Genomic DNA, 27,090 nt, shown 5'->3' with positions numbered 1-27,090 from the left:
AATTAATATTTAATATATTGTATTTATGAAATTTGAAATTTAATATAAGTTAAAAATATTTATAGTTTTAGTTATTTGCATTATCCCATTATCCATATTATTAAAAATAAAATATTATTTATGTAATCTTAATAATATTGGGTTGACATATAAGAGGATCATACCTAATAAATAGGCTAAAGAATCTAGTATGTGAATAAGGTTTCGTAGCATATTTTGATAACACAATTGATGTAACTTATTATGTAATAGTTACTTACTCTGTTGCAACGTCATTACGACACAAAGCGGTCAACAACGTCCTTTCTTATGAGTCTCTTTCGAGGTTAGAAGTTTGCAGTTGCACAAAAAATTGTGGGGTGTGATTAGTTATCCATTTTAGTTTGAAGAAAAACTGGAATACTTAACCAAAGTTAGATTCAAATGATTGAGTGGTACTTGAGGTGTTAGTACCTTACAACAACCATTTGAAATGTTTTACTTTGTTATTCAATTATTTATTTTATCTAGAAAGAAACATTTTTTAAAAAAAAAAAAAAAAAATTGGTGTCCTAGTTTTATTGATCAATGTTCAATAACAAAACACGAACTCGTAATTACGAGTAGTTTGAGGCCATTAAAAAAACGAATGGAAATTTCATATTTTTCTATGATTATTATCCAAAAAAGAATGATATTAGTTCCCTAAAATAATAGTTTATTTTAAAAGCAGAACTTTAAAAAACTTATTAATTCGACTTATATGGTAATAGCTCCACGAAGAATTATCTTTTTGGCTTAAATCATGTTAGTTTTAAGGAATTTTATGATTAGATTTTATTTATGGCGGGAAATTGAGCTTGAGAGACCTTTGAGATGTATTCGGTAAATTCTGGAGATTAATGAAACATTTAGAGGTCAATTCGAGCAATCGAGCTCAAGAAGATGCATAAGGATGTCATAGTGCAATGTTGCAGCCAGAATCACGACACTCTTAAGAGTTCAAGAAATGTTGCGATGCACTAACCTTATAGCTAACTAGCAGCATCGCACCACTAGTCTTGTACATTCAAGCGTTGAGAAAATCTCGAGTGCCCCTATATAATGTTCTTTTAAACTCTAGGGCTACTAAAGGGAAAACCCATTATTTTCGGCCACATATTCTTGTACATTCGTCTGTTTAGTTTTCTTAGGTTTTTTTTTTTTTTTTATAATTTTGGATTACGTAATCCATTTGAATGACTACTAATCTTAGCTACATTATCACAATAATTTATGAAGTTAAGACATATTTTCATATATTAATGGAAAGAATATGAATTTTTTTGTAACAAGAATTAGGGTAGAAGAATTCAAACCTCTAATCTCATGGTCAAGTGTGTATGTTTTATCTCAATTGATATGCTTATTATCTTGGAGAAAGAACAAGAACTAATTAGTGTGCTCACTAAACAACTATTATTAAATATTGAAATACAAATTTGTCCAAGATCAAGACCTTGTTGATTTCGTCAAATAACTATAGTTTAAACATGACAGGCACACAACACCCTCTTCAAAATGATTCTTCAAATACTTGAAAAAACAATCATTTTACACCGATCTTAAATATACGACATCCATACGTACACTCTCGAGCAACTAAAAATGAAATATATGGGATCAAATCAAAGAGGAGTAATGGAAAGGAGTAGATAGTGATAAGTTGGTAATTACTTGACATGGATAGTGTAAATTCAAGTAGGGATTATTAGAATCAACAAAGTAAAGTAGCCCTCTGACTTCATCTTTGGGATGCTCCTCTTCATTAACATTCTCAATGTTCTTCTCCACAAGGTGTTTGAAAAGGGAGGACTTTAGGAGAAGACCAAGGGCTGTCTGAGGGGAGGTTTGTGGGGCAGTGGGAATAATAACATCATCATTATTATTAGAATCATTACTGATGGATTGAAAGATAGGAAAGTGAAGATCAATAGAAGAATGTAGGGTATTATTATTTGGAGTATCAATTGGAAAGGAGGAAATTGGTGAAGAAGGTTGCTTATGATTTGGATTGTGTTGGGGTTTAAGCCATCTTGTGTAACTACTCAAATCAAAGTTGGTCACTGCGTTTATGCCTCTGTATTCTATTGCTGCCTCCTCTTGTGTACACATCGTTAAGATTTTTCTCTCAACTTTTCAGAAGCAACTGTTCTAAAAAAAACAATATTATTTTCTTCTTTTGTAACCATTTCTCCCCGGATAATCATTTAATTTTTGAAAATTGTGCTTATTTTCAAAAACAAAACATGTTTTTGAAACCTACAACATACGTTTTTTAGCTTTAAAAATGTGGTTTTGAATTTGAAAACACTTCTAAAATCTAGACAACATAATCGATAAACCAATAGATGGTAGTGAGAGTTTATAGGCTTAGTTTTCAAAAGAAATGGGCATCAAATGGGGTCTTGATTGTTGGACAACATAATCGATAAACCAATAGAAGTCTATCAGTGTTTATCCGTGTCTATCATTGATAGTTCTAAAATTTTGTCATATTTTGATTTATTTTTCTATATTAAAAAACAGCCTTAGCATTAACTCAAATAATAACAATAATAATACTCAATTATTCACATCTTTTTATTATTAAAATTATTATGTCTTTCATTTGTCGAATTTTGATGTCATTTCCATTCCTATATGTCCAAGTAATGGAATAAAGATGTATTAATATACTAAAATGAGCATAGCTCAACTGATATCAAGTATGTACTATCAGTTTTGATGTCAAAGGTTTGATTTCCGTCTCATCCCACATGTTATCAAAATATGTACGTGTGTGTGATTCTAACTTCTTTTTTAAAATACTTATATTTAAATTACAAATAGTTTATCACCATTGCTAAAGATAATAATGTTAGAGTTAACGCTAATATGGATATATTTCAATTAGTATAAAGTATATAGCATACATCAAACAGTCAAAAGTTCGAATTATCCGTTTTTAATATTATTAAACAATGTTTAATTTGTGGCATTACCTCGCAACTCCTCGATATCGCGATACACCTCTTGAGAAACCACTGCTTCTCCTACCAAGAATGAAAGAGAAAAAACTTTTTTTAAAAATTACTCTAAAATTAAAGGGTCTATTTGGATTATTGACAAGAGAAAAAAAAAAGTGACAAAAAAGGTCATTTTTATTATTAATGATAATAATGATGATGATGTTTTAAAATAAACTTGTGAAAGTATTTTAAAAATTATTTTTTACTAGTTGTCAAATATTTCTTTTTTTTTTTTTAAATTGACTTATTTTCTAAATTAAATACTTGAAAAGTTAAATTAAACATATTCAAAATTTCCTTTGACGGTCAATTGATTGTCTGCTTTAGTTTCTAAGGGTTATGATTATTTTCTTCTAATTTATTTATAATGATTTTCATCTTTTTTACATAAATATTTAAATTTTAAACCAAATTTTAAAAACAAAAATAAAATTTAAAGACTGCATTTTTAATTAGTTTTCAAAACTTCATGATTAAAAGTTCAAAACGAAAATGAATGACAAGGTTTTAAAAAAATCTAGAGAAATATTATTTATAAATTTTATTTTCAAAAATTAAAATTAAAAAAAAATGAAAAGAAGCGATATATAAAATATTGGATTAAAGTTGTTCAAAAAAAATATTGGAATAAATTACCTTTTTAAAAAAGCCAAGTATTCCTCCTTTGTCACAGTTTTCATTATATTAATCTCATTCTCATAATCAGATATCCATCCAAAATAATCATCAATACATATATGAAAAATTAAGTAAGGGTTAAAACTATAGAATAATTTTAAATTCTTTAGGCAATTTTCAATTTCGTATAATGTTTTAATTAATACTCTCAATTTACATTTTAGTACTATCATCGATAAGAACAAATATTATACTTGATCTTAATCAAAAGGCCGAGAAAGGTATCCAATATACTATCAATTTATGAAATTAATTAAAGGCCGTTTGAGATTGCTTTCACAAATCCTAAAATGCGATTATATAATAATCTTCAACGCTGGGATTGTTTGATAAATCAACTTATTTATTAATCTATCTAGAATCATTTTTTATTTATTCTAACGTGCTAAACCTATTTGATGGACCTTTTAGATTTCAGCTTTCCTAAAAATTTGGTATCTTTCCTTGCCGCTCTCAATTTATCATTTCATTAATTTATTTTTCACATTTGTTCCAAATTTTAATTTGTTCAATTTCTTACAACAGTTATTAAAAAATATATATTTTATGAAAAAAATTTAGACTACAAAATATTAGTTGCAACGCAAATGATATGTATATTTTCAAAATATATATATATATATTATAATAAATTATAAATCGAATATGAATACAAAAAATAATTAAAATGATAATATACTTTTGTTTATATAACTAAATTACATAAATTTTAAATTTACTAAACATCCTAACTAATTTTTTCAAATTCAAATTTAAACTTTACCAAACATTATTCTACTTTTTTTTTCATAGCTATAGCTACCGACAATTATTTTAAAACTATAGCAATCCTATATTCAGAATAAATTGTTAACATAAAGTTGATAGCTTGGGTCATTATATCATTATTTTGTTAATATATTTAGACAAGTGGGAGCATATACCATTGAGAAGATTTTGTTTTCCTTTTTTGAATTGAATAATTTACGAGGTGTTTGAATATTCAAACTTCTGACAATTTAATCGAAATTATATGGTATACATCAGATGAGTTATACTTACATTGGCTTACTAATAGAGTTGATTAAAGTTTTGTGCTAAGTAGTATCTGAGTAGCATATACAATATATTTGAATATGTAAATAGAACAATCCAATAGTACCAATAAACATTTTTTATGATAAATTTTATATCAATACTTTTTTCTATCAGAAGAGTTAATTAAAAAATTTAATAGGTTAGGGTACATAGATATGTACCTGTAAATAATTGCACAATATAGTAGATGACTATCCTAAAAAGAGATTATTAACCCTCAAAATAGGTTTTGGTAATGCTTTTGTTTTTAATAATTTCAAAAATATATTCACTACAATAGTGTGTTACAAAATCCTTTCCTATACTAGAAATTGTTAGGAATTGTGGAGCCCAAAACTCTCACTTTTTTTTTAATTAGCAAATACGGTGGTGATTAATAATTGTAGAAGGCGCTGGAAATCAAACTTCATGTGGACTTGTGATTGATGGGCCTTGGCCCATTTGGCTAGGTCAGTCATGAACTATAAAAAGAAAATGGAGAGTCGTAACTTTTTTTTGCGGCAGCCACAAATTTTTCGGTGTGAAGAATTTTCTCTCATGTTTTTATATAATACTCATGCTGTCAGTGGAAGAAATTGCATAAGCCATTAAAAGAGAGACCAAAAGGGATTTAAGATGAAGATGGAGAATCTGAATGAAGAAGCAATTATTATAATCATCAGGATGTGTTTGTCAATGAATGTTGCTAGTCTTGTAGCCGATGAGACTAATACAGTGAAGGATAACACAATAAAGTTTTCAGGGATTTGTGATTTAGCTATATCTGAAGAAATTAGTAGGAAAGATAGTTGTAAAAAATCAACTGCTAGTTCAGCTTTAGTGGTGAAGGTAAAGGCAAGGTCGACTCCAAAAACGATGGGTCAGTAATAAAAAATGGAAGACAAGGAATAAGAAAATAGAGTGTTTTTATTGTCGCAAGAAAGGTTACTTAAAAAATCAGTGTAGGAAACTAGAAGAGGATCAGAAAAGAAAACCAGAGGTAAATCAGGCTGAAACTATAGAAGTAATGAATCTAAATGGACAATTGACAGTGTAGCTTTAGTACACATAGCTTCAGATGGAATCTATTCACATCTTTCACATCAAGACATCGTGGTCTAGTGAGAATGGGGAATAGTAGAGTTTCCAAGATCGTTGGGATTGAGAACATTAATTTGAAGACATAGTTTGAAGAAAAGTTAGTACTATGAGATGTTAGGTTTGTTCCTAAGATGAAAATAAATCTCATCTCTATTGGCAAATTAAATGATGAGGGTTACATGTGTGAGCTTGGCAGTCGCCAATGTAAACTTATGTTGGGATCTCAAGTAGTGGCAGTTGGCCACAAAAATTCTACACTGTACAAATTTCGTTTAGTGTTGTCAAAAGATCAGAGAGACGGTGGATGCCAATTAAAGCGGTAGATGGCAAGTGTAGAGATATAGTATAGCCAGCAATAATGATAGCCAATGTTGATAAGTCAAATCAAGGTACGTCAGTTCAGAAGCAATTAGGAAGTTTGAGAGAGGAAGTTGATGGCTATCACGAATCCCCACTTGTCAGAAAATCAAATGAATTGAAGAAGTCGCATAAGCGAGTAAGGACATCAAAATGGAAGGCCAGAGCAGTTGCTAAGGTCAAGGATAAAGTCTCCAAGTTGGCAACAGATTTGAAGGAAGTGGTCAAACCATTTGCAGAATGTGTCTTCTTCAATCTTTCTTCAAAAACATGTGTTCGGGATTGAAGAAGATGTCAGTTGGTAACACTTAGCTGTAGTAGAAGTACGTGACTATCCTTTATGTCTGGGGGACAGTTTCACGTAGCTTGCTCATATCTCGGGGCAAGAATAGATGAGGTACTGTTATCTTTTATTGTTTCCTATTTTGTTACTTTGTTGATTTTACAGGTTTTATGTTGAACCTTGGAGTTTATCAAGAAGATCAGAGATAACAGATGTAGAGGGTGTTGAGTCTTGGAGTTTGCCAAGATGATGAGTTTCATTGTAGTGGGAGTCAAGATCGTCGTTTTGTCTCCAAGTGGGAGAATGTTAGGAATTGTGGAGCCCAAAACTCCTTCACCTTTTTTTTTTTTTTTTTCCATCAGTAAGTATGGTGGTGACCAATAATTAATAAAAGGCGGTGGAAATCAAACTTGCATGTGGACTTGAAGTTCTCTTCATGATTTGATGGGCCTTCGCCATTTGGCTAGGCTACTCATGACCTATACATATTATATATATATATATATATATATATATATATATATATATATATATATATATTTCACGTTTGGAAGAAAAAAAGGGGAGACATAACTTTTTTGCGATAGCCACAAATTCTTTAGTGTGAAGAATTTTCTCTCTCATCTTTTTTAATACCCATGCGTCAGTGAAGGAAAAAAAATGCAGAGATTTTTTTTCTTTCGAGTTTTTTAGGCGTTTCTCTTCATTGTTAATTCCAAGATATCAAGTTGTAGTATAGGGAATCAAATAGTTTGTGTTGGGCTATTTGGGAGAGTTTTGTAGCGTGAGTTTTGGAACCATTGCAATCTTCTTCATAGTAAAATCTGCAGTTGCAGAAGACTGGACGTCCTCCCAAGTTTGAGGTAAACCAGTATATTTTTTGGTGTCTGTTTTTTCCTACTCTGTATTATTTAGTAATTTTATGATCGTTGACCCTTTTTACTCTAACTAATGAAAGTGAGAATTTTAGATATAATTTAGTTTCCGTATTTTATTTATATCAAAATTTAAATACCCAAAAGACATTTTGAAATTTGAATCATTGGAATACGCATTTAATTCATTAGGAAAGAAAACATGACATATTAGACGTATTTAAATAATAACACATACAATTAAAGTATGAGCTATGTATGTGGATTAATAATTTATCACATTGGGTTATTTTATTAGATTGGGTCTATTATGTGATCTAATTAATTAAGGGCCTAGATTCCTATTTGAGTATGGAATAATGGGTAGAAACTTATTCCTAATTAATTAGAGTTTAATGGGAACCCTAATTAAACTACTATATAAAGAGACATTCGGGCTATGATCCTCAAAATACCAAAATAATTCGCACTTAGTCTTTCTTGAATCCCATTTAGATAGAGATCCCACTAAGGGCATTCAATGTTTTGGTTGAAGAAAACAATAATCATCTTAAAGCTATCATCAATTTCAATGGAATCTGGTATGTTATTTATTCTTGCCAATTTAGCATGAGAAGACGGCTGAGAGTTCTTCAACTCTTTCATCCATTCCAAGTGACGACTGGAGCTTTCGACCGGAGTTAGATCTCGAGAGATTTAGCTCCTCCACCCATCCATGGCACCACCGACAACTTTGACGCACATCCGCTGGAAGCAAACCTTTGCTTCCAGCCGGTCATTTCTTTTCCTTTCTTTTCTCATATTGTATTGTATAACATTTTGGAATTAAGAAATCAATACAATATGTTTTCAATGCATTTCTCTATTCCTTCGACTCCATCTCCATCTTCTTGCTTAGCATATTTACTTTCATTGCAACACTTAGTGGGATTGCTTGGGTATTGCATACTTAGTCATGTGGATTAGGGATATTAAACATGTAGCAAACTACCGAGAGGTATGCGTTGTGCGAGTATGTGAGTAATCTTATTTGCTTAGTGTGAGCTGCTGCAATGCCTGTCTATAGGCTAACGCATTGCTTGTCTATGAGTGAAGTCAGCAACAATCAACTGCCCGGGAGGGTAAGTGGTTGGACGCATTAAGCAAGCTATGCATTGTTCAATAGGGATAGTAACAATCTTAGGTCAGCGAAGTTTATGCGGTTTTCTTGTATTATGTATGCTTCATTCATCCATTAGGGATACTCGGGAGGGTAGTCTAAGGACAAGATCTAGGCTTGGGAAGGTCAGATCAGAATCTAGGCTTGGGAGAGTCAGATTAGAACAGATAACACAAGAGATAGGCGCGTAGGAATGGGCACTATTTGTTATTAACGCATCGCATGCATATTAGAGATAGGATATGATTGAATGCGGTCACCTTGCTTTCATGCATTCTGCATCATTGCATAGGACAAGAGTAGAGACTTAGAATAAGCTCTATGGACATTTTGTGTTCAACACATGCGTCCTAGAATTAGGAGCACCGCATTTCCATTGGAAAATGACTTGTCGTGTATGGTTGTAGCATGATTGCATGGATTGCGTTGACTAAGGTTGCCTTGCGATCATTCATAAGTTTTGCAATGAAAACATCTCCGTATTTTATCTATTTTCCCACACATTTATTTCATGTCAAGGTTTGTCACATCTCTACCTTTCATGCACATTCTCATTGTGTTATCTGTTAGATAGAAGTAGAAGTAGGATTAACGTAGCAACATCCCCTCCATTATTTTATTTAAATCTCCGCATGTATATCACCACAAACATATAGCTACAAGTCCCTGTGTTTGACCTCCAATTACTCGAGAAACTTGCGTTCATGTTATACTTGGTGTGAACGCAAGAAAACTTGTGGTAGGACGTATGGTCATCGCATACACTCGTTAACGCATTTTTCATTCCAACGCATGACCATCGACGCATGACTATCAACACATATCTTAGGAACATGAATCGCATACCGCGTCCAAGGGAAGTTGGTTGTCGAGTAAAAGTGACCTCCAATTTCCCGTCATCTGTAACAACCCAGATTTGTACGCATATAGGAAATTAAATGTCAAATATTAAGCAGAACGAAATTTTATTTAAAGGGATGGAAATTTAGAAGGGGAAAAATAGGAAATTTATTCATTATCCAAAAATAATGAATAAGGGAGCAGAATCAGGGAGGATTAATTAGAAGTTGGACGCTAGCTAATTCAGAAGACAACGGGCAGTAGATAACTTTTTATTTAGGCACTGCTCATTGGAAGAATTGGAGGTGAATTAATTGCCCATATACTCTTAAAATTTGAAAGAGTTAAAAAGAGGGAGTGGAATCCACAAGCAGTGAAGGCAACCACGCGTGAAAACTAGCGAGATTGGAGAGAAAATTGAAGAGAGCGAAAGTGGAGAAAGCGAGATTGGAAAGAAAATTGGAGAGAGCGAGAGTAAAGAGAGCGAGATTCTCAGCGAGACAATGGGAGAGAGTGGGAGCGGGAGCAGGAGCGAGAGTTGCGAGAGCCAAACCAGCGAAAAAGCTGGAAAGAGCGAGATTCTGAGAACAAGCGTGGATTATGCGTTGAATTTGGCCACGATCTTATAGATTATACATAGAAAAAAACCCTAAAATTGAATACAAACAAAGAATGATGAAGTAAGGGCAAACGTTAGCCAAGATTAGGTGTCTTATTGAGAGGAATCCTTAAACCCTAAGTAATTTTAAAGAAGCCACCTGTAGGATGATTTGTCACACTGAGAAGAGTTGAAAACTACTATAAATAGGACCCTTTGCCGAAGATTTAACTCATTCTCAAACAAATCTCAGTAACAAAGAATCGTGTGAAAGAGTAAGTGTGAGTGAGGAAGTTCTGTGAGGCTAAAAGAGAAAAGCTCGGGTAAGGTGCTGCCCAAATTTCCTTCTAGTTTAAAAAGGGAAAGCTCTGCTGATAAAATCATAAAGAATAATAAGGAATAACTAGATCACAGTAAGTAGTTTATCTCACCCTCTCTTTAAATGTTCTATGGTAGTGTACCTTTATTATGTTGCATGGTTATGTTAATTTTTATATTGCATTACATGTTTAGAATACGTTTCTCTACAAGGGACCCTATGCATTATGTTTGTTCACGATTACGTTAAAATCAAGTTTTAATTAGGTGTAAGTTATGCTTTTAGTCTAATCTTACGTTTATGTTAATGGTTGATGTTGGATGCGACTCTGGCCCTACTGACTGCATGACCCGCTAATCATCAGATGGGTTAGTTTCCACTTGAGTCCTCATCTTCTTATCAGGGCGGAGAAATTTATGCTTCCAGGGCTGGTAGGGCATGTATGGTTTCACCCCTTCAGGCCTAATCTTACATTATGTTTACGCTAGGGACTAGCAGGGTATGTATGGTTGCACCCCTCTAGTCCAATATTACGTTTATGCTAATGGTTGATGTTGGATACGACTCTGGCCCTACTGACTACATGACCCGCTAATCATCAGATGGTTAGTTTTCGCTTAGGTCCTCATCTTCGTATCAGGGCGGAGAGATTTATGTTGGAAGTATAACTGACCACCACATATTATTATACATTTTCGATCCCAACCATATGTTTTCATGACATGTTGCTTGTGATTGTGCATTTGGTAACTACCCTACATGAGAACTACTTACTGGGTATATTATATACTCATCCTATATTTTTACAGACTTTATAGGTAAGAGCACAGCGTAGATGGCAGAATTGGACGTCGCTCAAATGGCCAATCATCAAACTGACTATTATAGGCATATGCATTTTGTACCCCACGCTAATGTTTTATGGATCCTGGTATTTTGATAAATAAACTTTTTATATAGTTTTTCTATATAATTAATAAAACTTAGATATGTTCTTTGAAATTTTCACCAAAACTCGTCTCATGATAGAAAAGTCTAAGTATGCATGTTGTAGCGGTCAGATCATAATGTGTAAGGATCCGGTCGTTACATCATCAATGGTCCACTTTAATGTGGAGGTTCTGTATTTTGTTTTTGGAGGATCGGAAAAAATGAAAATTGATGTTAAAATGTGGACAAGATTAAGAGTTTAAAAATGGAGGGAAGATGGTGAAATCCAAATTTAATTTTGGCCACTGGATGTTGGTAAAATGAAATCAATGGTGGAGAGTTAAAAGTAGATGTAAAAATAATAATTTCTTTTTAAAAGCAAAGGTATATCCAATAGAAGTGAATGATGATAATTTTTTTCATTCTTTTTTTTTTTTTTACCCAACTAGCCGCTAAACACAAATAAAAAATAATATAATAATATATCTTCTTAACACTCATTTTCTTTTAAATTCAACAAAAACTCCAAAACCCACCATGTGTCACTTCTCAATTGTCCCAAGTGGCACCTTTTACTTAGACCACTTTGATGGAAAAAAATCTACCACATCATCAGATTCAGATTTTTTCGTTATGTTCTTTTCGGCTATATCTTCTTCATTTGAGCTCCAATTTGAGTGACTCAAATTGTATTGGAATCGTTATTTCAAGTTTTAGCCAATGAACACTTTAAAGCACTCAAATTGTTAATAAAGTTATTCAAATTTGTTATCATCAAAATATTAAATAATTAATAAATCTTAATTAATTATTTGAGATTAATGGTCAAAAAGCCAACACAAAATAATGATAAGAAGATACTTTTTTTTGTCACAATCAAGAAATTTAAGAAAATGGACAATTAATAAATTTCAAGGGTACTAGAAAAACAATAAAAATGTCTAGTAAACACTACTACATAACTAAGAGTCATCGACAGTAACAAATGGACTTAACAACCTTGATTAAAATAGAGACCATATGTATAAAATAAAATATCTTTTAAGATAATTTGATATTAAATATAATTTTATATAATTTTAAATTTTTATCTTTCTCTTTTAATTTTAATAAATTTCTTACCACTAGTTCTAAAACTTTAATTAAATAACAAATAATTTCAAGGGTACTAGAAAAACAATAAAAATGTCTAATAAACACTACGGCATAATTAAGAGTGATCGACAATAATAAATGGATTTAACAACATTGATTAAAATAGAGATCATACGTATAAAATAAAATATCTTTTAAGATAAATTGATAGGAAATATAATTTTAAATATTTTAAATTTTGATCTTTCTCTTTTAATTTGAATAAATTTCTTACCACTAGTTCTAAAACTTTAATTAAATTAGAAATAATTACAATTCCATTGTTATATTTAGTTTTTTAAAGATTTTTTTTCCTAAAATTATGCATGTTTACAATGGGCCACTTATTTTTGTTTACTTTTTCACCCATAAAACTATTTTATCCAAGATAGACATTTGTGGGATAACATTTGATCAGGTTGGGTGAAAGGTATGGCATGTTTTTAGACATAAATAGTTTATCATAGTTTGACAAGTAGTATACTTACTTATCCTTATTTGGAGTAAAGGAGAAAACTAATTATAGGAGAAATTGAGTGGTGTTGGATTTCTCTATTTCAATATAAATACTTTGAATTGTAATTGAAACATACACAAACATTTTCTTCCAAAACAAAACTATACAAGAGATTGGGTAGAAAAGAAAAAATATAGACGTAGAGAAGAAGAACAAGATGCGTACAACATTGAACTTTGTGGCTCTATCATTCATATTGGTTTCTTTATCTAGAGGGCAATCTCAATCTAGTGATGGTGTTTTCGATGTGACAAAGTATGGTGCTGCACCTAATGCTGAAATATCTCAGGTAAATTATCATTTTTTATTATCATCGATTGAGAGAAATAAAACATCTAGTGGCATCAATCAGATTTATTAATATATTTTAAAAATTAAATAGGCACTAACAAATGCATGGAAGGAAGCTTGTGCATCAACAACCCAAAGTAAAGTCATTATTCCAAAAGAAACTTACAAGTTAAGTGCAGTTCAGTTGGTGGGCCCTTGCAAAAGCCCCATCGAAATTCAACTTCAAGGAACATTGCAGGCACCACCGGATCTAACCGGAGACGGATGGATTAGTTTCAGATATATCGATTACTTAACATTAACAGGTGGTGGTGTTTTAGATGGGCAAGGAAAAGTGGCGTGGGAGAAAAATGATTGCCATAAAAACTCAAAGTGTGATCGTATTCCCATGGTAAGCACAATTTAATCACGTAACAAAAATGTTTAGTACTGTTGGCCCATATATTATTTATTGTTACAATTTTAACTATCAAACTAACATTTACGTTTACTCTTTTTTAAGTAAATATATATAAGTATGATAATTTATTTTATTTAAAAAAATGCAGAGTTTGCAGTTAAGCTTTATAAAAAATTCGACAGTAAGTGATATAACGTCTAAAGATAGCAAGAACTTTCATGTCAATGTATTGGGTTGTAAGAACCTCACCTTCCAACATTTCACCATAAATGCACCAGGAGATAGTATTAATTCTGATGGAATTCACATTGGTCGATCTCTTGGGATTAATGTCCTTAATACAAACATTGGTACTGGAGATGATTGTATCTCACTTGGGGATGGAAGTAAGCAAGTAACAATTACTAATGTGACATGTGGGCCTGGACATGGTATAAGTGTAGGAAGCCTAGGAAAATACAATGTTGAAGAACCTGTGGAGGGAATCATAGTTAAGAATTGTACATTGATGAATACATCGAATGGCGTTAGAATCAAAACATGGCCAGCTTCTCCTGCTGCTGGAACCGCTTCTGATATGCACTATGAAGATATAATTATGGTCAATGTCAGCAATCCAATTCTCATAGATCAGGAATACTGTCCACACAACCTATGTAATAAACAGGTACGAAAGTTATTAAACTTCTTTTTAATTTAATTTTTAATACTTAAATTAAGTGACAAGATTATGTCCTATGTTCTTGCCTTTCAGAGTCCATCAAAAGTCAAGATTAGTAAGGTTAGTTTTAAGAATATCAGAGGTACTTCAGGTAATGCGCTCGCAGTCAAACTTCTTTGTAGTTCCGAGTTTCCATGTGAAGATGTAGAGCTAGCTGACATTGACCTCACATATAGCGGAAGGGAAGGCCCAATTACATCTCAATGTTTAAATGTGAAGCCCATCATTTCTGGAAAACAAAATCCTTCGATTTGTTCTCCTCTTTCTCCTAATGCTTCTCCATTAGCTTAAGCTATTTTTTAAGAGATGACTATTTGATGGAAAAAAATTATAATTAATTTTTGATATTCTAAAGCAACTAGTTTAAATTATTTTTGTAATTGCATAAAACTTTAGCACCCAAATTCTCATAGAATTAATTTGTGGTGACCAAATAATTTTTTCTTTGTTGTTTTAGAAGAACAAAGAAATGTATCCTTAGGACTAAATAATATATTATTTTGAGTAATTGATTAATCCACAAATGTCTTCTTTATGAACATTTTTTTTTCCATATTACATGAATGCATGATGCTACATCTTGTGTATTGTCCATTGTACTTTTATCTATCTTAATGCATACACATTCAGTTTTTCTCTATTTATAATAAATGCATTGCTTTATTAATAGTTCTTTATTTAGTAAGCTAAGTTAAAATATCTTTAAAATCATATGTGGCTCGAGGGAAATTTGATTTGTGATGGATCATAAAATTACTATTCAATAATTAAAGAGAATCAAAGATAGTTATGACATAAGTTGTTACTATAGAGCTAAAAGAATTCTTGTGAATAAAATGCATGTAATGGTGCATAAGAGTACAACTCTTGATCTATAGTACAATGACCTTGATTTAATGAATGTATATTAATTGCATAATGAGTCTAAAAAATTTGTACAAGTAAAGGTAACAATATTAAGATCATAAGATCCCATTGCTGGATTTTAAGGACTCTATAAGACATTTTGTTGGAAGAGAAATAAAATAAAAGTTGGAAATCTCAAATTAATATTTAATATGTTGTGTTTATGAAAACAGAATGAAATTCTATATAAGTTAAAAATATTTATAGTTTTAGTTATATGCATTATCCCATTACCCATATTATTAAAAATAAAAGGTTATTTATGTAATATGAATAATATTTGAATCGTTGGGGTTGATGCCCTAAATCTCATGGTTTTATAGTTTATAAACTGTATTTGTACGAACATATTACTTATTTAATAAAATAAGTATTAATTTATTTGACATTTAGTTACATTAAACCAAAACCAAAAAAACTAAGATCCAAGGTTATTAGGTGAAGCTTAAACATGTGTGTAAAGACATACAGGTGGATCATGTTTAAGTAATAAATTGAACGGTCTATAGTAGATGGATAAGATTATGTACCTTATCCTTATGACACTGCAGATACAAACCATTTTGTAATTGTTCTAATCATTGTAAAGTGTTACAAATGATCTGCTCGTGACCATTCATGTGGAGATATGCGAGTGGGGTATTCTATACAAAGAGTTTGTATAAGACCAAACCACAAAATGAATAGTCTCTCCTTAGAACACCATTGCTACAAGAGACTTTCATTTCACCGGAATGACCATAGGTGACTTGACTTTAATCCTCAGTGAGTTGTGAACTCCTACCTATGAGGGCGGTAATTTGATTTACATAAGTGAGAGTTGCCAGATTTTTCGACTCATTATGCCTACCACTTTGGGGATTAGTTTGATTGGGGAGCTAGAAACAAACTACATAAGAAGAAATTCACTCCTTCCCAGGGTAAGTAGATAAATTACTTCTTTAACGGATCATTCAGAGTCTTGAACAATGTGGTGTCACACCCTCTCCTAGCATGAGTGGGATTTAATTATAGTTAGACTATGACTAGTTGTTCATAGAGGGATCAGTGGTACTTACGAAGTTGGGTGTAACTATAGGGGTAAAATAGTAAATTTGACTCAGCTGTACTTACGAGCAATTTGTGAAGGACCAATGTGTTGTTTATTGGTTATATCCAATTAATAGAACAAACTTACAAAATACAGAAGTAACATAATCATTAAGCACTCTAATTATATTAATTTGAATAACAAGCATGCTAAAACACCCAATTTCAATAAAAAGGTTTCAACTTGAATACATTTGTAGATTTCTACTTAATCCTTGCAAAATCCATGAAATTGACGTTCAAATTCTTCAGTAGACTTCCAAAAGAATATTCTCTACTGATCCCAAACTTGAATTGAGTGGTGGAACTCTTGTTGATATGAAATTTCTGTGGCTTTGGAGAGGGTTTGAGAGGAAAAGAAGTTGAGCAGAATTTTCCCAAAACTTCAGCATCCATCTCATGAATCTCAGAAAGTTTGAAGTATTTAATCTACTTCATCATGCACGCACTTCATCATTTTATCAAAGTAGCCTAGGTGTTGATTTAAGAAGAAATTCACCAAGAAATCCAAAAAATGGATAAATCCACTAAAACCCAAAAATCATCTTCAATTTTAAATTCTATTTAACTTATAATTACATTAAACATAATTTCAAATTCAATTTCTGAAATTGAGTTTAAAATTGAAATTTGATTTGATTTTAAATAATTAATTAAACAAATTTAATTAATTAAATAATAATAATTTAATATCAAATATTAAATTAATAAAATACGTAATTCAAACATGAATCTTATTCATGTAATAAATATTTAAATCATCATTCAAATATATTGAACTCCCCAAATACATTTGATTTCAATAAATTTAAACATTAATTATTTAAATATAATTATCCAAACCCTAAAATTGAATTTGAACATTTCAAATTCACTCAATATTCTAATCCAAGATTTAATCTTTTACGAGCTAGTAGAGGGATCTTATGAACCTACAGATTATGAGCTTCAACGATTTGAGATTTAATTGGCTAAACTCTTTAAACAAAATTAATCAATATTCATTAACTACCGGGACATACCACTATAGCTCAATAGTTGCACCCTTCTAACTGTAAATATATTTTTGTCCACTTGATTTAACCATAATCAGTAAGTCGATCCTTCACTAGTCATTTGAATTTATAGCTATCTCAAAATTACCGTTTTAGCCTTATAAATACATCTTGCTCCTTAAGTCTCTACTGATCCTCTATTGAACAATTGGTTTATAGTCCAACTAATAAACCATATCCCTCTCTTTCATGAGAGGGAGGGGCTCTTTTGTTCAAGATTAGCAATCAATACTTAAGAGAACAACCTATCTACTAACCCTAAGATGAGTATGAGTGAATTTCATCTTGTAGAACTATGTCCCAGCTATCTATCTGGTTTTATCCCAAAATGGGAGGCTTATTGAGGGATGACATTGAACCATTCTCACATTTGTAAATCAAAGGATAATCCCGAATAAACAAGAATTCATAGTTAGCTCAAGATTAAGATCGAGTTACCTTAGGTCATCAATTTGAAATTGTCAGTTTTAACAGTAAACTGTTGTTATAAAGAAAAGTGACTATTTCGTTGTTTGGTATGCAAACGTCTTTTGCATAGGATGCCTCTACTCGCATGTCTCCACATGAATGATTTTGAGATTACATTGTTTGTATGAATATACAAAGTGGGCCACATCCATTGTGTCCCTAGAACGAGGTACCTAATCTCATCCATATACATATAGATCTTTGTGGCCATATACTAAAAATTGATCCACTTCTATGTCTCTACATAAAGTTAAAGTATTCATACCAGCCATGGGTTTGTTTATAGGATTTTATAACAGAATGCAATTTCAATAACACTTTTATTGAATGAAGTCTCGGTAATACTTTTATTGCAAAAATAGAATATGTTTAGTAAATATGAACAGAAAGTTTTAGAACATTCCCAACCAAGGAACAAAGAAATATATCTATAGTGCAAAGAGTGCAGTTGTCTGTCTTTAATGGAGTGATCGATAGTTAATGAAGGTTGATTAATTTAACTAAAGAGTTTAATTAATTAATCTCTATCATTGGAGCTTCAATTTATAGGTTCATAAGGTCCCCTTTGTTAGCTTAATAAAGATTAATGAGAATCAAATTAATTTTAGATTAATTTGAATTATTCAAATTAATTAAAGGAATTTAATTATATAAGATACAATTAATATGATGTATAAGATATGTATAATAAAAAGTTTTAATGAGAGGAATAAATATTTAATATGATTCAGATATTAATTATATATATGTGATTCTTATATAAACTATAGGGTAAAATTAATATGAATATAATTCATATTAATACTATAGGTTATATGAAAGAATATGAACTATAGGTTATATTATATGTGATATAATATATGTTAGAGTACAAAAACTTGCAGCGGAAGAAAATAGAATCATTAATCATTCTAATTCCTTAATTTTGACATCAAAATAAATATGTTCATAGGGTATTAAGAATGTTTCAAGACATACCTTTGAAGAATTCTTCGAAATCCAAGCTACTCTTCACGTGATTTCAACTCTAAATCTTCAGTGAACCACCAAGAGATTTTCTCTACTATTCTTAGCCTCGAATTTGAGTGGAACTAAAAAATGAAGTGAATTTGTGAAGGGAATAGAATGGGTTTCAAGTGAAGCAGTGTTAGGTCTTTGAAGGATGTATATTTTCTATGTTAATTCCCCCAAAATTGTGTTGATTATGTGCTTCAAATACTAATTTTTTAGATAAAACAATCCGCAAGACATTTAGAAGTCATTAAGAGAAGATTATGTAACCAAGAAATCAACAAATGAAGAGAATCGAGTAAACACCAAAATTCCATTGAGTACCATCAAATTCCATCAAATTCCATCGAGTATTTAGTAGAATACTATAAAGTACAATTGGGTAAAGTTATTGAGTAGTCACATCCTGCCCCGAGCCTGCCTCTTGAGCCTGAGGGGAGGCATGAGGACGGCAGATACCACCCTTTTGTGATTACTACTGCCCATCTCTATCTTACTACACTTAGTAAACTTTAAGCCTAAAGATGTAATCAACAACTGTTTGACTAAGCTCATTTTATTACAAATAGTATAACGTTTATACAACTCTCAGACTTGACTATAAAGTTTACTTCAACAACTCTAAAATAGAAAGTTTGACTAGGGCTGTGGCAGACATTGACCTTAGCAGCACCTTGAAACTTCTCACCTTTTACTACTTGGAAAGAAAAACATGAAAGAAAATAATGAGCTTCAAGAAGCTCAGTGGGTGGTAAGCAACTTCTAGAGTCTAGTTCAACTCATAAACTAACAAACATATCACAACTACGAGGTTAGTACATTCAAACCTCAGCCTCGAATGAGTCTGTTCTCAACTCTATCTACACTCACGGTAGATAGTTAAACTAATACTAGTCATAAACGCTTACTCTCTTGTGTTCCTTATGTTTCCTATGTGCACATAGATCCACGCTTATGGGCACAAAAGCTAGGCCTGTCGGCCTTCTTACCATCCCATACGAGTTTCCTCTCATAGGCTCAGGAACTAGACCTCTCGGTCCCTCGACCATCCTGTGAGGTTTTGCTCCAGGCTCAGGAACTAGGTCTATTGAACCCCTGACCGTCCCGTTCACATCTTCTCATTCTCATGCTAATTACTCATTCACAATATAAGCATACATATACTCTATAAGATATGCTTAAGACTTAAAGGAAATTACCACTCGCCTTGGTAAGGTAGGAACCTTTCTCTCTAGAAGTTCTTTGGTTTCCTTGGGCTCCCTTTTGAACCCTAAATTCCAGATTCAATTTTAAGCTCGGATTACTCATAGTTCTAAAACTTATTTCGAGATACTTTCTTCTACAAAAATGCTCTAAAATTTATCAGGAAGCTTACCTTAAATTCTCATAATATAAATCTTCGTGGTTTGGATGGAATCCTCGAATCATCAAGATTGACCTAAACTTACCCGAGAGCTCAACCATTCTGTATTTTCTTCATTCTCCAGTCTGATTCCTTGGAGCTTTTTCTTCCACAGCTCTACTTTGAAAACTAGACTCTTAGATATTTCAAGTGGCTTTGGAATCACTCAAAACGCACAAGTAGTCTGGGAGAACTCCTCATCCTAAGTTGATGCTACTTCTAGACCTCACTATCTGACAACATCTTCTCCTCTTGGAAATGCATGGTTTTCCTCTGAATCTGCTCTCAAACACTCTTCCTACTGTTCTTTGAAGAGAATTTGTGTTATAAACTAAAGAGTTACCTTGTGTGGTATTTATAGGCCAAATGAACCGATCCATCTCATTTCCTAAGGCTTCCAATGCAAGATACCTCCTACTTTAGCAACTTTTGGAGTGTTTGCACCAAGCTTTGCCACCACCTACTTCCTTGCCATTCACTTACTTCCATGCCACTCACCTACTTGCATGAAGTTTGAGTTGTCTTCCTCATGCATAAAACTTCTTTGCATGAAACTCTATTCGTCCACCTCCTACTAACTCAAGTTCAACATCCTCTCGGTTCAGCCACTTATCTGGGTGAATTCATCAGCCTTGCGTAACGCAAGTCTTAACACTGCATAAACACTTGGCCCATCGTGTAGTCCATTGTGTAGCTCTTTCACTTAACGCATAGCTCTATCGTTTAGCTAAATCTCTCGCTGATACTTATCACCCAACCCTCTCGCTATCGCTCATCATTTAGCCCTCTCGCTGTTGCCAATCGTGTAGCACCTGCGCCCATTGCACAGGGCCTATGCCCCATCGTATAGCTCCACCATTTAGTGATCTCTCAGTGTTAATGATATTGCTATCGCGTATCTCTCACTGTTAATGATCTCGCTGTCGCTCATCGTCTAGTGCATAACCTATCACATAGCTCCTACGCCTATCGTGTAGCTCTCGTTGTCACGCATCGTTTAGCGCTAACGCCTATCATCTAACGCATCACGCCCATCGTCTAGCACGTCCGCTCATTGTGTAGCGCCATCGTCTAACGTGTGTGTCTATCGTGCAACACCCATCGTCTTAGCGCTTCACCTATCGTGTAGCGCTCACGCTTATCGTCGTAGCGCCCATGCTTATCATTTATCATCTAGTGCTAGCATCACTTCGCATCGTTTAGCGTCGCACGTAGCTAGATGATCATCTAGCGCATCACTTAGCACCTCACGTAGCTACACGATCGTCCGCACAGTGCCTTGCGTTCATTGTCTAGCCCTCTTGCTCTCGCTCACAGTCTCTTATCATCCCAACGCATGAGAAACCTTTGGGAAGTGCTTCTTGCCAATGCTTCGACCAACATGCGTCCCTTGTCATGCCAACGTTTGGGCAAACTTCATAAACTCAATGCATGGTTGTACTTTGACTTTAAGGCTTAATTTCTTTTAACCTCTACAAACTTAGCTTCATCTCATGTGTTAATGTTTTCTAACACCAAACACATGGTTTCTTTTTTGACTTCACACTTAGTCAAATTTAACTAGTTAAGGCTCAACTCAGAGCTACTCAAGGAAAATCTATTCCAATACTTAAAAATTTTCCTTCTCTTCAACATAGAAATTAACTTACACTTAGTTAATTTCCTTAATTACCTATTTAAATAGAGAAATTGAGATATGGGTTTCACATGAGTAATCAACCATCAAGGAAATTGTTATCAAGCTATCAAGTAAGGTTCTCGAGTTATCGAGTAATTACTAAAAAGGTCATCGAGTATTGACCGTCGAGTATCGAGTATTCCATCACCGAGTGTCGAGGAGCGAGTATTAAACAGAAAACTCGATGCGTTCGTTCTTGTTTCCAGATTTTGACGCGATTCATCCCGCGCAACCAAGCGTCAACGATGCGTCTCAACGCTATTCTTGCAACTATAAATAGATTTCTTTCATTTTTGCTAAGGGGAGGAGGATAGTTTTCTTTCATTTTCTTGCTGAAGGGAAGAAGCACAATTCTATGGAGGCTGGAATTTCTCTCTGTATCAATTAATCTCTACCTAGATTAGATTTTGATTTCTTTTTTATTTGTAATCAATAACTTGTAATTTTTCATGAATTTGTCTATGAATTTTTGAAGTAATTCAATCTTGTTTCTATTTCAAGGATTCTTGTAAATTCTTTTGAGTTTTCTACTTTCTTTATTATTAGCAATCTGAATTTGAGCATTTTTTAATCTTATTTTAATTCTTGAAGCATGTTGAATGATCTATATCTTGAGCATGTTTAGCCTAAATGCTTTGTTTTGTCACAATCATTGTTGTATATGTTGCTTTTAATATGTTCGATGGAATGTCTAGCCAAGATCTACAAGAGGCAACATTAATTGTGTGTTTGATGGCTATTCCTAGGATGCACTAATTACTAAATTTGGAGCAAACTTGGTTAATTGAGTAAGCTATATTAACAATTAATCAACGCAATTGAATCCAGGAACCTAATACGTATGTTTTCTATTCTATATGGCCGCTATTGAACCTAATGGAAGTAGGAGCATGTAGGTTGATTAGGGTTTGGCCTATCCAACCTTAATCATAGAACGCTCTCTTGACTAGGTTATTGCTAGTTGTCGGCCTTTGTAGAGGCTAGCTTGTTAGAGTTGAGTGAGTAGTTGCGAGCGTAATCCGATTGTGAATTAAATTTGTAGAATTCAATGATAAGAATTGCAATGAATGTCTAACTTGGATTAGAAGCAAGATTGTTCTAAACTTGGTTACAACTATCCTTTATCTTTTGATTTTTAGCATGTTTTTTTTTTGTTTTGATTAAAAAAAAAAACCCCCATTTTATAGCTTCCATAGTTAAGCTTGGTTAAAGAAAATATTATATAACATTTCCCTGTGGATCGACCTCTTACTTTCATTTTAACTATGAGTTAGTTAGGTTGTTGTTTGAGTTTTATAAATATTGTTTGTTTCGGGTTAGGTAGAACTAACGACACCTACTTAGCTTCGAACAAAATCCAAGCTGCTCTTCACGTGATTTCAGCTCCAAATCTTCAGTGAAGCATCAAGAGATCTTTGCTATTATTCTAAGCCTGAATTTGAGTTGTGGAAATAAAAAATGAAGTGAATTTGTGAAGGGAATAGAATGGATTTAAAGTGAAGGAGTAGAACTCAACAAAAACTTTTTCCAGTTCTTCCTCCATTCTATGTAAATTGAAGAGTTTTATGTAACCATTACATACATCTACTAAACTTTTGAGCAACTAACACTTCAAGAAGCACTCAAGAAGTGGAATTAGGTGTTTCATTTAGAACAATCCACCAAAATAAGCAAAAATGTGGATATTTCCACTATCTCAATTTAATTCCAAAATTAAATTGAATTAATTTACAATTTTCATTTTAATTAATTCAAAATTAATTAAACTAAGAAAACAATATTCAATTTCTAAAATTGAATAAGAAATGAAAATTAATTTTGTTTTAATTAATTAAAAAAATTTAATTAATTCAATAAAAATTTAATATCAAATATTAAATTAATCAAACATCTAATTTTAAACATGAATCATATTTATGTAATTAATATTTAAATCAATATTTAAATATTATAAACTCTCCAATTTCGTTTAATTTCGATAAATTAAATGTTAATTAATTATATCAAATATAATTATACAAACCCTAATTTGAATTTGAACTATTCAAATTCAAACCTAAGTTCAATTTGAACATTTCATACTGAAATTCAATTTGAACACTTCAAATTGATAGCATTCCAAATTCATTCAATTTATTAATTCAAGGTATTCATGTTTTACAAGCAAGTAGAGAGACTTTATGGACCTACAAATCATGAGCCCCAACGATTTGAGATTAATTGGCTAAAACTTGTTAGACCGAATTAATCAATATTTGTTAACTATCGAGTCACGACACTATAGCTCGATAGTTGCGCTCTCCACATTGTAGATATATTTGTGTCCACTTGATTTAACCATAATCAGTAAGTCAACCCTTTACAGGTTGTTCGTAATAATGGCTGGGTCAAATGTTGTTTTACCCCCGAAATTATGTCTTGCTCCTCATGTTCCACTGATCCTCTAATGAACAATTGGTTTGTGATCCAATCACTAAACCAAATCCCTCTCGATCCAATGAGAGGGTGGGACTCCTTGTTCAAGACCTGGATTCAACACTTAAAAGAACAAACTTTCTCTTATCCCTCAATTGGGTAGGCATGAATTCCGTCTTGCACCCTATGTCCTTAGCTATTTACCCTATCTTACCCCTGAAATTGGAGGCTTATTGAGCCTACGCTGTTGAGCAACCCTTACCTATACAAATCTAAGGATAATCCCGAATAAACAGGAGTTCATAGTTAGTTCAAGATTAAGATCGAGTTACCTAAGTCATCTAAGTGAAATAGTCAGTCTTAAATAGTAAACAACGTTATAAAGTAAGAGTGACTTATTTCTTGGTCCAATCTTATGCAAACTCATTTAGACTATTTACTCGAACCTGATCCACTCTTATGTCTCCACATAAAGTTCAAGTACTCATGTAATAGTCATGAATCTTTTAGTTTATTGGATTTATTTCTAAAACGAAATAAGCAATTCATATATTCAATATAACTTTATTGAATCAAACTTAAATAAAAATTTTATTTATTTATAGAATGAGTTTATTGTTTACAAACCACGAGTTTTAGGACATAAAACCCAACAATATAAATTATAGGTTATAGATTATATATGATATAATCTATGGTTTAATATTAATATGTATTATATGGTTAATATATATTTATTAAAACTCATTTTTTGAATTTTGAAAATTAAATCCCATGGGAGTTATTTTAAAGTAGGGAGGAAGTTATTTTAACTCCTTCAACCCCTTCATATACGTGATGCACAGAGAAAAAAAAAAGGGAGTGTACCTTAAAATTGTTTTATAGAGAATCTTCATCTCTTTAATCTCTCTACAATTTTTCTCTCAAGAAAAAAAATTCCTTCACCAAAACTAAACAGAAGCCCACTCTACTCTATGTGATTCTCACCTTGAGAATAAAGAGGAAATATTGTGGTGATGTCGTTGTTACGTTGTTATTGTGTTTGTGTTGTTGTGAACGGGTGAAAAAGAGACGATCGGTTCGTGATCTTACTGTGGAGAGGAATCGTGAAGAAGTGTTCTTCAAGGATATGTGTTTCTTGATCCGTTCCCCTCTCTGTATTTTCACAATAGAAGCATGCTAAGAATTTTTTTTATCCTGTAGTTTCGTTGCCTTTGAATTTTAAGTTCTGTAAAACAATTTCAAGAAATAAGGCATTCAATTGCTTCTACTTCGAGGAATTCCAATCCCTAAAATTAGTATCAAAGCCAGGTTTTGTCTCTGATTTTTGTTTCTTACTTGAGTTCAAAGTTTTGGTGGGATTTAAGTTCTGCATTGTGAAGTTATGATAGTTTTGCACATAGATGTTTCAAAACTTGGCATAGTTTACTGCTTTGTTTCAATTCGATTTGTAAGGTCTCGATGTTTATGGACATTTAATTTCATATCATCAAATCTTTAAGTCTGTGTTGCTCGTAGTAAAGTGCTTACCAAGATCTAGGGTTCAATTTGGAGAATTTTGGAGCAAGAACGAAGCAAAATGGATGAAGGATTGAAACAGAGGAAGCATTCATTCCTAGAACGTAACGCACAGCGTAACAACGTTGTGCATTACGTTGTAAGGCAGAATGCTCAGTGTAGTTGCACTCGGCAGTAGCATTACAATGCTAATGCAGAGCATAGCTACGTTACAACTCAAAATCCAACATAATGACATTGGCACAGAGCATCTTTACGCTCCAAACTCATTCGCTCACATGCTTTTGCAGTTCCAGAACATGGGTTCGAGTCTTCCTCAGCGGTAGTTGAAGGATGTTTTTTGTATTATTTCAATTAATTTTTAATATTAATTATTTTCTTTTCTTTTTGAATTAATTAAATTAATATAAATGTTACATTAATTTAATTATTGTTTTAGGATGGCAATTTTTGGTATGTTGCTTTTATTATTATGTTCATATGATGCATGATTTATTTATTTATATAGCATATTGTATGCCATATAGTATAAAAAACCCACCATAAGATAAACATTTTCTCTTGCATCATTTTTTATATATGTATTATATTATAAAGTTTCATGATTTAATTAAGCATACTCATTCATCATATTACATATAATTGTTATATTATATGATTGCATGCATATATAATATGTCCATGCATCATATATTATAATTGTTATAATATATAGTTCGGATGAATGGATATGTATGTTTTCATTACTTTATAATATAATTGTTATGTTATATAATGAAAATGGAGATGCATGAAACATGATATTACCTTAGAAAAATATAATTGTTATATTTTGATGTATGTCATTAGATGCATGAATAGACTTTATTTATTTCATTAACCTTTATAAGTAATATAAGCTAGCGAAATTAGAATTAAAATCTATAATCCAAAGTTGCATGCAAAAATCGGTTAAATTAATTTGAAACTGTTTAAAATTGATTACACCTAGACCTATGTTAATAATTTTTCTAATTATATTAGAAATAAATTTAATCTTTTAATTTCCTTTTAATAGGATTAAAATGAATTAAATAAAAAATTAAATTTATAACATTATTATCTATAAGAGACCTTTTTCTAAGGAAGATTATATCTAGGCTGAGGTATTTAAGCTGACGGAAACAGAATAACCTTACTTGGGAACCAACCTAAAAGGTGAATTAGACAAATATGTTATAAATATGTAATAAATGATTAGGTTTATTAAAGTCTTTAATA

At 32.1% G+C, this 27,090-nt stretch overlaps 2 protein-coding genes across 2 annotated transcripts; one reads left to right on the top strand and one right to left on the bottom strand.

Annotated features, from left to right (window-relative positions):
• Window positions 1-1,695: 1,695 nt before the first annotated feature.
• LOC150030957 (uncharacterized) lies at window positions 1,696-2,133 on the bottom strand (the record flags this gene model as incomplete). The annotated part of the gene is made up of 1 exon (XM_090309365.1): window positions 1,696-2,133. A coding segment is annotated over exon 1 (438 nt), but the record flags the coding sequence as incomplete, so codon positions are not given.
• Window positions 2,134-13,033: 10,900 nt separating this feature from the next.
• LOC150030956 (exopolygalacturonase-like) lies at window positions 13,034-14,579 on the top strand. Its single transcript, XM_090309364.1, has 4 exons — window positions 13,034-13,165; window positions 13,259-13,558; window positions 13,716-14,234; window positions 14,322-14,579. The coding sequence occupies exons 1-4, from the start codon at window positions 13,034-13,036 to the stop codon at window positions 14,577-14,579; spliced, it is 1,209 nt and encodes a 402-aa protein (XP_090165490.1).
• The last annotated feature ends 12,511 nt before the right edge of the window (window positions 14,580-27,090 follow it).

Source organism: Benincasa hispida, unplaced genomic scaffold (assembly GCF_027475165.1).
Source record: "Benincasa hispida cultivar pf3 unplaced genomic scaffold, pf3_genome.v1.1 HicScf1552, whole genome shotgun sequence".
NCBI lineage: Eukaryota > Viridiplantae > Streptophyta > Magnoliopsida > Cucurbitales > Cucurbitaceae > Benincasa > Benincasa hispida.
This window is presented reverse-complemented; position numbering and strand designations above follow the sequence as displayed.